We start from the raw sequence: 14300 nt of genomic DNA, 5'->3' as shown, positions 1-14300 counted from the left end.
CTGAGTTTGTTCCACTTAGGCAACATACTACCAAACATTCAATATCTTGGGTGAAAGTTCCTGGCTTCCCCATCTAGTTTTCCATACTCCAATTCTGAAGACCTTGTTCTACAAGTTTCTTGGTCGTTATTTACTAACAATACTTTTCATATCTGGTAATGCAAATACCTATTTGTAAAAGGAAACCTAACATGCCTCATAATTTCAAGAAAAATTGGCAAGATGGTGAACAATCCAGAAATAGTCAATACATATGTACATGAACTTATTACAATTTTAAAATATACTAGCACTCAAAATATGAGATAATTTCAAGAATCTCATATAAGTCTAATTTCTATTGCTTTGGGCATAGCTTTAGAAATCTAAAAATGAATAGCATAGCTGACATTTTAAGAACCTGCTTAGAGAGTTCTAATTTAAAGGGCACACACATACACATACACAAACCAAAAACACTCTTGGCAGTTGCCATGACAACATAATGCAGTGCCTACCAAGCTCTTTGTTATCCTGAAGACACTGTGCAATACCACGATAGACTCTTTGCTAATTAAGTGGAAAAGGTTAAAAAGTCTAGCTCTTCATGGTTTTTCCTGGTGCTAGGACTCAAGAAAGCAAATACTAAACATTTTAAGAAAAAGAATGGAAAAATAATAACTGTAAGACCCATTTCATATCAAAGTAGAAATGGTGTTGGAAAAGATGAGAGAAATATTTTTGTATTCTTTGTACTTCATCACCTCCTAATAAGCCATATCATACTGTTTCAACAGAATGGTCACTTTGTATAATACAATTTAGTTAACAGTCTCTTATTTTACCAACATATTTAAATATGTTTTGGTCATAACAATTTCATTCATTTGGAGTCCATATTTCTATATGCTAAATAACAAAGAAAAACTGCTTTGAAACTAGTAAGTATATGACCACTCCCTACAAAGAAAGAAAATAAAGATATAGTGTATTCGCAAACTGCTTTGTTAAATGACAACTCCTTTGTAATAATAATAGTATAAAATTTGAATAGTTTCCTATTAGCCTCCAAAAAAATAGTAATGGAAGACAGAAATAAAGGATAATCTGTATAAGTCACTGTGATAAGACACACTTACTTTCCTTCCCCTTCTGATTAGCCTTCTCAATCTCCTTGATAGGGTTTTCTCTCTCTCTATTCTAGTCCTTAGTCCAAGAGCCCCACCAGGATTTGATCTAGACAGCGATCACTTAAGTTTCTCTTCTTACTCAGTTTCATCCTTCACCAGTAACTTCAATTATTACTCACAAGCATTTACATTCCCAACCAGGGCTCTCCTCAGCCCCTCCTTCTTGTTGCCACTTGAAAAGGTAGATCTGGTACTGTTGCAGTGCTCTGTACCTCAGCACATTACAGCTTTTAATGTTCCTAGCACAGACAAATTTAGTAACTATCTGCTGAAGTCAAATAGTCAAATAGTCAAACCTGTTATACAAACCAAAAACCCTAAGTCATCCTTGATAATGTCCTATTCCTCTTCTCCATGAGTGAGGACTCAAGTCCTGCTCGTATTCTCAAATCTGTACCACTGTCAGAGGCTTCACAGCCACTGCTCACAGGCATCATTCTTGGCCTGTTGTGATAATAAAAGTTTCTGAACCAATAATCAGGAACATGCAGGTATAAGACACACAAAAGTTAAGCAATCAATACCTATCAAATAAGCAGTTTATTGACCAAACTGATAGTTGTTCTAAGAAAAGGAAAGTGAACTAGACATTAACCAGGTGCCAGACATTGACCTTGACAGCTCACACACACACTACCACTGATTGTCCCAACAAGCAGAGAACAATGATAAATGTCAAGAAGATGGTTACGATCCTATTATATTAAAAGCTTGTAGCAGACACGGTCAGAGGCATTTTGGATTTATCATCTAAGGCTCACCACCCTCCCTTGGGTGGTGAGCCTTTTTCAAATCAGGAAAATTAGCCATACGGTACTATAGTTACTTGCTCAAGGTAACATACCAGAAAATGGTACTACTTGAACACAGTTCTGTTTAAGAATTTATGAAACACTTGTTTAACTTATCCCAAGTTGCTAGAACTAACAAAGACATCCATAAACTCAAAGGTCTGGTGTTGAATTTGAGAAGTGTGTCTCCAGGGTCAGAGCTGTTTCATCATCTGATTTCTACCCAGTGTTCACAGAAGGAAGTCTCTGCCCACTCCAATTCCTGTATATTCCAAGTACAATTAATGTTGCTGTCACTGAGTCCCCCTCAACTCCTCCAAAAGACTGTTTCACTCAAATAAGGAACCAAGAGAAGATCTTCAGTCTAATTACACAAACTTGGTGATATTTTTCTTAACAAGCCTCAAGAAAGCAACATGAATGGTATCAATAAAAAGGCTTTTTGTTTCGTTTTGTTTTTTAACGCTTAACCCAGTACTTACAGTTTTATAACTCCATCTGAGCACCTGGAACAGAGCTGTTGGCTGTTTTTGTCTTGTTTATGTTGATTCTGCCCAAGCTGAACAAATCTACAAATTACAATGGATAAAAGTAAGCTAGAGAAGGAAGGATCTGAAATCAATTCAGCTCACAAAAAATGATGTAAAGTGTTAAATGGCAATAATATGCTTGCTTCAGAAAAGAAAATAAGAGCACCCTTTGTTTTTTTAATGTTTTTTATTATAAAAATACTGTACAGGGGCTGGGAAGGTGGCTCAGTGGTAGAGTGCTTGCCTCGCATGCATGAGGCCCTGGGTTCGATTCCTCAGCACCACATGAGCAGAAAAAGCTGGAAGTAGTGCTGTGGCTCAAGTGGTAGAGCACCAGCCTTGAGCTCAAGAGCTGAGAGACGGTGCCCAGGCCCAGAGGTCAGGCCCCACAACCAACAATAACAACAAAATACTGTCCAGAGGGGTTACAGTTACGTGAGTAAGGTAATGAATACCTTTCCTATTGAGCATTGTTACCCCCTCCTTTGTTTTTCCCCTATCATCCCTTCCCTCCCCACCTCCCCAATTCCTCCCTCCCTCCCCCCAAGTTGTAAGTAGCTCAGTGGTAGAGTGCATGCCTCCCCCCAAGTTGTAAAGTTCATTTCAACATAGTGTCTTGCACATCTCATTGTTACAATGGGTCAACCTGTATCCTTATTTCAGCATTTTGTTATTTCCTTTCCCTTCCCCAAATTAGAAAAATGTATACACAAGATGCAGGGCACCAACATCGAATACAGTGAAAACAGGGGTTATACTGTGGGGAAGAACATACAAGAGAAACAAAAAAAATCACATAGTACATTTTAAATATGTTAAAAACAATAGCAAGAAAGATAAAAACCACTTGTGTGGTTTACACTCCCACCAACAATGCAGTAGGGTTCCCTTTTGGCCACATCCCCCCAAGCATCTGTTGTTATTAGATTTCTTGATTCTAGCCATTCTAACTGGGGTGAGGTGGAATCTCAATGTTATTTTGATGTTCATTTCTTTTATGGCTAGAGAAGCTGAGCATTTCTTCATGTGTCTATTGGCCATTCTTATTTCCTCTTCAGAGAAGTTTCTCCTTAAGTCTTTAGCCCACTTATTAATTGGGTGGTTGTTTCTTTGAGGATTTGTTGTTAGGGGTTTGAGTTCTAAGTATGAGACAGACCCTTATCTGTTGTATGGCTAGACAACAATCCGTAGGCTTTCTATTGATCTTGCTAGCTATGTCCTTTGCCATGCAGAAGCTGTGCAGTTTCATGCAATCCCTTTCATCCAACCTTTCTTTGATTTGTTGTTTCTGGGTCTTTATTAAGAAAATTTCAGACTGTGCCAAGGAGCCCTAGAGTTTCTCCTATTCCTTCCTGTAAAATTTTCAGGGTGTCTACTTTGACTTCGAGGTCTTTGATCCATTTGGAGTTGATTCTGTGCAGGGTGATATATATGGATCTAGCTTTAGTTTTCTACAGGTGTTTAACCACATTTGCCAACACCATTTACTGAAGAGGCTGTCCTTCTTCCATTCTATTTTTTAAGATACCTTATCGAAGATTAGATGGCTATAGGTCTGTGGGTTCATTTCTAGGTCTTTAGTTCTATTCCACTAGTCCTCAGGTCTGTTCTTTTGCCATTACCAAGCTGTTTTGACTACTATGGCTTTGTAGTAGAGTTTGAAATTGATATTCCTCCAGCACTGTTCTTTCTGCTAAGGATTGTTTTTGCTATTTGGGGTCTTTTATTGTTCCATATGAATTTTTGGGTTGCTTCTTCTATTTCCTTGAAGAATGAGGTTGGAATATTGATAGGTATTGTATTGAATTTGTAGATAGCCTTTGGGAGTATTGCCGTTTCCACTATGTTAATCCTCCCAGTCCAGGAACATGGGAGGTTTTTCCACTTCCTAAGCTCTGCTTTAATTTCCTTTTTTAGGTTTTTAAAGTTTTCATCGTAGAGGTCCTTCTCTTCTTTAGTTAACTCCTAGCTATTTTGTTTTTTTGTGGGGCTATTACAAAAGGATTTGCTTTCCTGATTTCCGCTACACTAAGAGCATCCTTTGTAACACAAGACTTAGCTGGAATTTTTTTTTTTTTTAATTTAATTTTATTTTATTTGTGAACATACTGTACAGAGGAGTTACAGTTACATGGGCAGGATAATGTGTACATTTCTTACCAAGCATTGCAGCCTCCTCCTTTATCCTTCACATCCCTTCCCAGCCTCTCCCCTCCCCCCCTAATCCCAATCCTTCTCCTTCCTCCCTCCCCCCAGCCCCCCCCCCCCCCCCACCAACATTGTAAAGTTCGTTTTGGACATGACAACTTGTACTTCTCATTGTTGCAACAGGTCCACCTGTATCCTTAAACAACTGGTTTTTCCCCATCTCCTCCACAAGTTATACTGACATCAAATATAGTGAAAGCAAGGGTTATACTATGGGGGAGGGACATACAAAGCAACAAAGAGATAATCTTATAAATGTGTTAGAAACACATGCATGAAAGAAAAAAACATTAAAATACACATCTAAGGGTTCATTTTCCTGACATCACATTATCTGACCTTTTCCGCTTGACTCATACATATACTAGATATTACAAATAAGGGAAACCATGGGACCTACGTTTCTTTGGGCCTGGCTTACTTCACTTAATATAATTTTTTCCAAGTTTTTCCATTTCCTAACAAATGGGGCAATGTCATTCTTTCTGATGGAGGCATAGAATTCCATTGTGTATATATACCACATTTTCTTGATCCATTCATCTACTGAGGGGCATCTGGGTTGGTTCCATATCTTAGCTATGGTAAATAATGCTGCAATAAACATAGTTGTGCTGGTAGCTTTAGTGTGGTCTTGTTTGTAAACATTAGGGTAAATGCCCAAAAGTGGGATTGCTGGGTCATAGGGGAGCTCTATGTGGAGTCTTTTGAGGAACCTCCATACTGCTTTCCAAAGTGGTTGACCAAGTTTACATTCCCACCAACAATGAATTAAGGTTCCTTTCTGTCCACATCCCCTCCATTAGCTGGAATTTTTTTAGAAGGATACATCATTTTGTGTAGCATGTAATTCCTAACCATGGACATAAATCACATGTATACTTTTGCCTTCTATGACTTAAATGCTATGCAGAAATTGAGCCAGGCAGATGGTCCTATAGGGTCTCCTCAGGAAGCATGAGGTGAAGCTGGCAATGAAATTAATGACATGCAAAGGGTGGGCAGGCTAGGAACCAACCTCCACAAAGCATCAATGCTGCTGGGAACCTAGGACATGCGCTCAATTTCCTTAGGCCAATAGATTCCTCCTATTCTTGTATCTTCCCACCTATTAACTATCTCTGAGTGGAACACATTCAACCAAGATGGAGGGGCCAGCTCATGAGCAGCATGTCAAGTCATCCCTCCTCAGAGAAGACCTGAACAGAATTAATCAGTGTTAAGCTAAGACACACTGTCCCCTCAGAGTGGTGATGTTATAGTTTGTTCTTTGTGTCCACAAGTCTACAGGATTAAAGAGCTGATTCTCTTTCCATTTTGCTATTATCTAATATATTTCCTTTGATGAGCATGGATAATTTTTATCATTTATTTTTCATAAGCTTTTCTAAAGGTCAAGAAAAATGCTGCAGAAGCTACCAATTATGAAGTCATTATAGTGCTACTGAAAAACTTCCATAGAGCTGACTTTTATCTTCAGCAGGTGACAGATTTTCATTCATCTTTTTGGCAGAATAATGTCACATATTATCAACTATTTGCATAGACTTTTAAACTTTCCAAATCAAATGCCCGATCACTGTCACTTTTTTTTAATTGTTGCAGGTGGATGCAGCTTTAAGGAAGTGAAAGAAACTTTCCGCTTGTCAAGACAACAAATCAAAGTCACTAGAAAACATAAGAGGAAGACAAGAAAAAGCAGGGCTCAATGCATGGAACAAAAGCAGAAAACTGAGAAATTCTCAGGAGTCTGGAAGTGCTCAGAGCCAATGAAGGAAATACAGTATAATTTCTCTTCCCCACAGTGTCCTGTGGTGGCCCAGTAGGAGCTATGATCTACAAGCCAGGCCAGGGCACTGTTGGTATATGCATAAACTTCCATGGGCACCAGCTTCCTGGGTGCAGAACTAGAGAGGTTTAGGCAACTTTGTGGGTTCTCTCTCTGCTCTGTGGATCAGAAGAATTACTAAGACAGTTCCAATGCGAGAAGAGTCAATTACTAAGACAGTTCCAATGCGAGAAAAGCCTTGACTGTCCTGTGGCCACCTCTGGCACAGCTACTCCCACAGAAGCTGCTGACATTTGGACCTTGAATGCTCCTCAAAGCCCCAGTAGTTAAAGGCTTATTTCTGGAGTAGTGCTATTGGTAGATGGCAAAAACTTTAAGAGGTGGGGCCTAATGAGAGGGTTCATGCACAATAGGGGTATATACTCAATGCAGAATGGATGACCTGATCTATTTTTCTTTCTTTTTTTATTTTCCAGCTATATGACAAACAGCTTTGTTCCACCATGCATGACACTGTCCCCAAAGCAACAGGGTCAAATAAGCCAAAAGAAATCTCTGTTCTTGGTAAGTTTGTTTTCTCAGGTATTTTGTTACAGTAATGGAATACAGAAGCTTCCTCTGACTATAACAATGCCCATGGAAGATGGAGATGAGAGAGGCCCACAAAGTCCTATGGGGGAAGGAAGAAGCCTAACAGGGGTAGTGTGCCCATAGGAAGTGGCTACTCACATAGAGGAAAGTAATGGTCAGGTCTATGTTACTCCACGTTCTCCCTAAGGTCTACATCATAAACAAGGCAGCTGAGAGGAACAAGGGAATACAATATGTAACAGGGACAAATCACTGAATGGCTCTCCACGCTTAGCCCATAATGTGGGATAATAGTCTCTTTCTATTATGGGTATTTAAAGAACAAATAGAAGGCAGCGTAATTTCTGCAGTATCAATCACAGACTCCAGTTCTAGATGGATTCCGCTGTCCCTAACAGTAATCGCTTCCTTACAGACATGCCGTTTCATACTTCTGAGACTGTTTCCCAGGAATACTGTGGCTGAACAAAGCCATAGAGGCAGTCCAAGACATTAAGGCTGCAAGTGAAAGTCATGCCTGAGGCAAGAGATACTTTTTTTAAAAAAAAGAAACTGCCAATTAGTGCTTATTTTTTTTATTAAGAAATTTACATATACCAAACCTGTATGACTTACATGGGACATAGTTCACTTGTTTTGTAGCCTTCTGAAGGCTTGTGTTAGGTGGTATTTACAGTGGTATTTGCAGGTTCTTGGGGATTTTGGAATGAACAATTATTTTGAGAACCTCCATGACTCTCCTCCTTAGCACATATACACACACAGATGATTTCTGGGAATGCCTTTTGTCTGATGGCTTCCTTCAATGAGATCTGCCTGGTCAACACATCTTGAACTGGCAGTATGGACCTTTCCCCCTTAGCCACCACTCCCACCTGCACCTAAAGCTAAAACAAACACCAGGTTCTCCGCTGTCATCTTTCCACATTTGTTTTGTAAGACAGTGCCTTGATATTAAGGATTTGGGAATACAGCAATGACTAGTGGCTCTACACGGGCAGTAACAAACATCTAAGCATCATAAATTTTTATCACTGAGGGCAAGCATCTTAGGTGCTAAGACCTTTAATTCTAAATACAAAGTAGTATTTCAGATTTTGATACCTTAAATGCTACAAATGTATTCTAAATGAGATTCATTTCTTTCTGCATTTTTATTTTCATTTTTAAAGGTCATATAGATATGATTATAATATTTTTTTCCTTTCCCCCTTTCTTTCTATGTGAAAGTATCTTACCTTGAATAAATGGAGAAATCTTCCTCAGAGAGGCTATCTGAGAGATTAATTCCATACACTTCTTTCATGGGTTGAACCAAATTCTGGTTTAAAAAATGGAAACAGAACTTTTTGACATCCAGCATATTGATAATTTCCAAAAATGAAGAAAGTAAGTCTAGAAATTTTTCTATAAAAGCAATCATAATGGTTTCCCCAACCTGCTCATTCAACTTCTTAGTTTATGTCTTAAAAAAAAAACAAACTCTAGACCCATTGCAACAATAACATGTACAAGTCGTTATGTTGAAGAAACGAACTTAACAACTTTGGTGGGGGTCGGGGGAGGATCAGGTGGGGAAAGAGGAGAAGTATGGGAAGGGATGGGAAGGGGAAACAACGAGGAGACAACAATGCTTGATAAGAAATGTACTCATTATCTTGCCCATGTAATTGTAACTCCTCTGTACATTATTCTCACAATAAAAAAAACTCTGATTTCCATTTCCCACTAAAAACCAGTGTATTTTGATTTTAAAAGCACGTTAAATAATTACATTTGTTCCTGTATAATGCAGGAGTTGGCATTTTCTATAAAATGCCCGATAGTATATATTTCATGCTCATTAGTTTTAATCAGCTCTCTTGTAATTATTCACCTGTGCTGGTATAGTACAAAAACAGTTGCATGTAATATGTAGGCAGGTAGGCAGGGCTAGGTTCCAATAAAGCTTTATTTACAAAAAAAAACAGGCTGGATCTGGCTGATCAGTCAGACGCTGCCAATTCTTTGTGTAATAAATTCAGATCTCATTTATTTGTCTTAGCTATTTCTAGATGACTTAGCTATTTCTAGAAAGCAAATTTCCTCAAAGCTTGATTTGGTTCTTCAGTTTATTGTTGTTTGTTTCCAGTTGTACTCCTTTACTGTAATATGAACAGGGTAAATATCCCTCTGAGGGTTTTTAAAGATTGTGTGAGACAGGTCTAAAACCTGCTCAGAGTACAGGAAATGAATACATGGACCTCAAGTAGATGGGCTACTCAAAGGAAGGCAGGATGGTCAGATACCTGTGGCTCACCTGTAATCCTAGCTACTCAGGAGGCTGAGATCTAAGGATTCTGGTTTGAAGCCAGCTCATACAGGAGTCTGTGAAATTTTTATCTTCAATTAGCAACCAAAAAGCTAGAAATAGACCAGTATCTTAAGTGGCAGAGTGCCAGCCTTGAGCAAAAAGGCTAAGGGACAGCACTTAGATCCTGAGTTCAAGTCCTAGTACTGGCACAGAAACACACAAAAAGGGCAGAATATTCTTTAAAATTCTGAGGTGGTAAGAATTCACAATTACAAAGGGGAGCAAAACCACTAATTCTATTTCAAAATAAACCATTTTCAAGTCTATGCTAAATGTGGTCAGCTTATAGGCATAAGCCTCAAGCAGCACATATTAAAATGTATGAGTGAGATGACATTTTCTTACTCTCAGCCTTTTAATGAAAGCAGAATTTTAAAGATCATCCTTAGGGCCTCAGGCTGAGTCACGTGGGCTTCCTTCCCACACACCTCAGTGGCTTTGGTGCTGTCTCCTGTGTCAGTCATCTTCACAGGGGTGGAGCGCTGAGACACAGACCCCTCATCCTCACGGTCTGTCCCAGAGTCATCCTCAGAGCTGCTGGACACGGCCTCCTCACTGGGGGGTGGCGGGGCACTGGCTGCAGTTTTCCGCTGCAATACAGCTTCTTCTCGATTGCTTTTATTTCTTTAAAAAGAGGAACAGTGGATGTGAAGCCTCTTTAAACTGAACCTTCAATGGTCATTTTGTATTGAAAATGACTGAGAAAGTAGTTTCTGAACTCACCATGTGCTAAGTAGGAAAGCTCAGTATTTCTTTACTTATATGTGCCAATCTTATATGCATTTAAACTAATTATAAATTTTAAAAATAACCCAAAGTGTACTTGCAGGGTATAGAAAAGTCTCCTCAGCACTTGGCTACTGTAACTTCCTTTAGCAACTGAAATCAATACTTTTAAAGTTTCTGGAAAAGTATGAGAAAACTGTATGTTTGAGGCATTAGTAAAATTCCCTGTAACTTGCAAAAGCTTCAAGAAAAAGCCAAGAGAAAATCCACATGTTGTCCTTATCAACCACAGTGTACTGAAGTAATCAACTGCAGAACATCATATGATTTTTAAAGTTTCTTGTATTTATTAGTGAACAAGTACATTCATTGAACAATGCCTCTGATAGTTGAGAACAAATGGGGAGGGAGAGATGAAGAAAATAACCTGTACAAGTATTTATTGTATTTACTTTTATTTTTAGGGCCAAGTTTGCTAGTAGCAAAAAAGTGTTTTATAGTAATACTTTTTTGGCTTTTATAAAAATGTTTAATAGTTCACATTTGTTAAACGTTTTTCTGTAATAAACTAAAAATGCCATAGTAGTCTAGGAAAGGATGAAAACAATGCTATTTAACTGTGGGTTAAGATACTGTGGCGATCAAAGTTAACTTCTGACTTTTTGCAACTGAAAATTAAATTTGATAGGATTTCTTTGCTATACACTAATGAGGCTGGTCATTTACTTATCCCAGGAACTCTTCAATTCTAAACTCACAAGGATTTTTCTTTTAAATTCCTCTTAGGACCTGATCAGGACTGAACATAAAGCCATTTAAAGGCCACATAGTTATGCACATATGTACGTGGTACATCTGGAAAGTATTAGTGAATATCCCACAACTACATGTAACTAGAGTCCAATTAAGATCCCATACACATTTCCAAATTCAATTAGGATTCTGTATCTGAAGTCTGGCCGGGGCTTCTGGTTGGCATCCAGGGAAAATCTTAATCATTGGAACTAAGCAGGTTAAAAGAGGAGAAAGGAATTCTTCTGCCAGACACAACATATTTTACATAGTCTCTAAGCATGAAGATGTAAACATGGTATGTCTTCTTCATATTACTAGAAATAATAAAGTGAGTGTCTCCTAAAACAGTATCACAGCTACACATAAGAGAGTATAAGTTCTCTATCAGGGCACACAGGCTTTTATGTTTCTTAGGATGCTCACACAAAAAAATACAATTAATATACAATTTTACTTAAATATTTCATGTTGGGAAACAATGCCAGGTTTTTTATAAGATATAAAACATAATATCAGTTTATGTCATCTGTTATAGTCTCAATTTAAAATAAGTAAAATGTACTATGTTGCTGAAATTCCCATAAATTTTATTTTCACTACTAAACAATTTAATTTTAATGATCCTTGTGCTATTAATGAGCTATTCTATAGCTGTAAATAGACTGACCCAAATATGACTTGAAGTTATTAGTTTTTGGTGCAAATACTACTACAAATGCTATTAGTTTATAAGAATCTTTAAGATTTCATTCTATGTGCAAGTCTTACCCCAAGACGGATTTTCCAGTTTCATCTGGTTTCCGCACAGTAAATGGACTTGGATCTATGCCAACAGTCTTAGGCATAAAGTCACTAGAAAGAGATGGGAAAAAGGCAAAATACCTATGAATCTGTCCATCCAGATGATATTGGCTTTTATCTCTACTCACAGACAAAATATTCTTACTTATCTTCTAGAGCTACGTATGTTCTGAACCAAATGTCCAGGAAAGCTGCAGGTGATCAATGAAACTAGATAACTTCAATGTATGTAACCAATGTTCACTATGAATTCTCTATAGCCGCAAGGCCCAACAGTTTTGAATGCAATGTTTTGTGTACTGGAACATGGCTGTTACCTAACCATGCCTAAGATGCATACTACCTGATTACATATCATGATTAGTTCTGAGGTCAAATCAAACTCATATAAAAAAAACCCAATGGCCAAACACTAAGCTATTTAGTTTTATGGGCAATGTTTTTTCACTCTATACCATTAAAAGGGGTAGACATGATGATCAAAGCACAATGGTACAAGTTTGAATTTCAACATGTAACACCACTAGGAAACATTTCATAGAAACATTAATTTATCACTTACTGAGTTAAGCTAAAGGCTCTTCCTCATTATTGAAGGACTAATTTACTGTTACCATGGAAGGCAGACCAAGCTCCACAATAGATGCCAACAAAGCAAAAGTTCCAGGAGTTATGTTAAGACCTGTGGCTTCTGGAGAAGATACTGCTCCCAGGATGCCTAAATGCTAATTTGTTTATTTAGGAAAAGAAACTAATCTTGAATCTGACCTAAAATTTCTATTTTAAGTGTTTGAAATGTTTTAGCAATGCAGTCAGTTTAATTTTTTTTCCTTTTGAATATATAGTTGATCCCCATCATGTGCAGATTCCATGTGTGTGGTTTGCTTACTAACTAAAACTGACTTGCAACCCTAAATCCACATTCGTGGTGCTGTTTCAGTCACTTGAAGACATGTGCTTACAAAGAGCAGTAAAAAATCTGAGTCACCCAGCACTTATTATGTTCCCAGTGGAGGTGGAAGGAGGTAAGCTCTGCCTTTTTTTTCCCTCTCATACTGTAAATGAGTATCTTTTTACTCATCTACATAATGTTACTTTTGCACATTTTTTGTGCTTTCTGTTTGTGATGTCGTTTAAAATGGATCCCAAGCATATGCTGAGGCTAGCTAGTGTTTTTAAGCCCACAAAAAAAGCTGTGATATGTCTTCTGGAGCAAATGCATGTGCTAGATAAGCTCCACTTAGGCTCAAGCTAAAATGCTGTTGTAATGTCAACAAATCAACAACATCTGTATGAAATACAGTGTCTTAAATGGAAACACACACAAAACTAGGTTATGTATTGATTGGATGATAAAAATGTCCTGATCATAGGCTCCCAGGAAACAAAGTAGCAATTCTTCAGTATTTGCAGAACTTTATAGAACATAACTACCACAAATAAAACCAACTGTATACCTAAACTCATATACATGTCATTTATTCTGTTCTGAGTTTAAAAAACTCTAGAAATTACATTAGATTAAATTAGAAGTCCTCATTAAATTAGACTTTAATAGATTTAATTGAAAAACCAAGCACATAAAAATTTCCCAGGGTACTCATTATCTTGCCCATGTAATTGTAACTCTTCTGAATGGTATTTTCACAATAAAAAAAAATTTTTCCCAGGAGTGGAGGAGGGAAAGTGGGAGGAGGAGGTAAGGGAGAAGGGGAGGAGGAAAGTAGTATGACTTTCTAGATAGCAAGCTGGATAGTCAGGCAATAGCTAATTGATGATGAAATCCCAGCTTTCCTAGTGCAAAAGACAAGACAGTAATTTAGATTAGCTCTCAAGTTCTACATTCAATGAAAAATAATGAGTTTATACCAAATGGAAAATTAGGATAGAAGACAGCTTTTAACACATCAAAAGAGAGAAATTAACTGTAGTAGACAAGAGAAGATGCTGCCTCTTGAAGAAGGCCCCTATCACAGAAAATTTTCAACACATGGAGATCTACCATAACACAGCCTTGCAGAATGTATTTCTGATAAAATAAGACATACCTTTATTAACTAGGGAAACTACAACTTCCAAATACTTACAGTCTCAGGGTACTCACAACATACCGTGCTGAACTTGTCATAGCCAAGCAAAAGGTATCATCAAAACTACTCAATTCATATGGCCGAAAGAACTCATTGTGGATATCAATTTCTTCTTCATGTCTGTGAAATTTCTTCACTATTAATTTCTTTAAGTTCGCAGCACAAATAACTAAGAGAGATAACTGCCTGTTAGTTGAACTGTCTTTAGATTATATTCAGCTACATTTCTGTGGTCACAGAAAACGTCTATGGTCAGCTCTGTGTGGGGACTCAGTATTGAAAAAGGCTCACTTGGTTACCATCCCTGGCACTTACTTGGAACAGAGAAAAAAATGCATGCACGGAAAACACAATTCAAATGTGTGTGACCAGCTCCAAGGAGAGAGAAGGGGCCTCAGGAAGTCCAGGGTAGGAGCAGGGAGTTAGTTCAGAAATCAGATTACTCATCTCTTTAAAT

At 37.8% G+C, this 14300-nt stretch overlaps 1 protein-coding gene across 1 annotated transcript in view; it reads right to left on the bottom strand.

The window, feature by feature from the left end:
- The window catches only part of Fig4 (FIG4 phosphoinositide 5-phosphatase), a 115608-nt gene that overhangs the window by 27729 nt on the left and 73579 nt on the right, over window positions 1-14300 (bottom strand). The window contains exons 18-22 of the mRNA XM_042674922.1: window positions 13865-14012; window positions 11721-11804; window positions 9860-10055; window positions 8317-8399; window positions 2443-2529 (exon numbers count right to left, since the gene is read on the bottom strand). Of these exons, the coding sequence (XP_042530856.1) occupies window positions 2443-2529; window positions 8317-8399; window positions 9860-10055; window positions 11721-11804; window positions 13865-14012 (598 nt within the window). The remainder of the gene's footprint in view (window positions 1-2442; window positions 2530-8316; window positions 8400-9859; window positions 10056-11720; window positions 11805-13864; window positions 14013-14300) is intronic.

This window comes from Dipodomys spectabilis, unplaced genomic scaffold (genome assembly GCF_019054845.1).
Source record: "Dipodomys spectabilis isolate Male_0828 unplaced genomic scaffold, ASM1905484v1 ptg000001l, whole genome shotgun sequence".
NCBI classification, from domain to species: domain Eukaryota; kingdom Metazoa; phylum Chordata; class Mammalia; order Rodentia; family Heteromyidae; genus Dipodomys; species Dipodomys spectabilis.
Note: the sequence above shows the minus strand (reverse complement) of the source record. Positions and strands in the feature narration are given on the sequence as shown.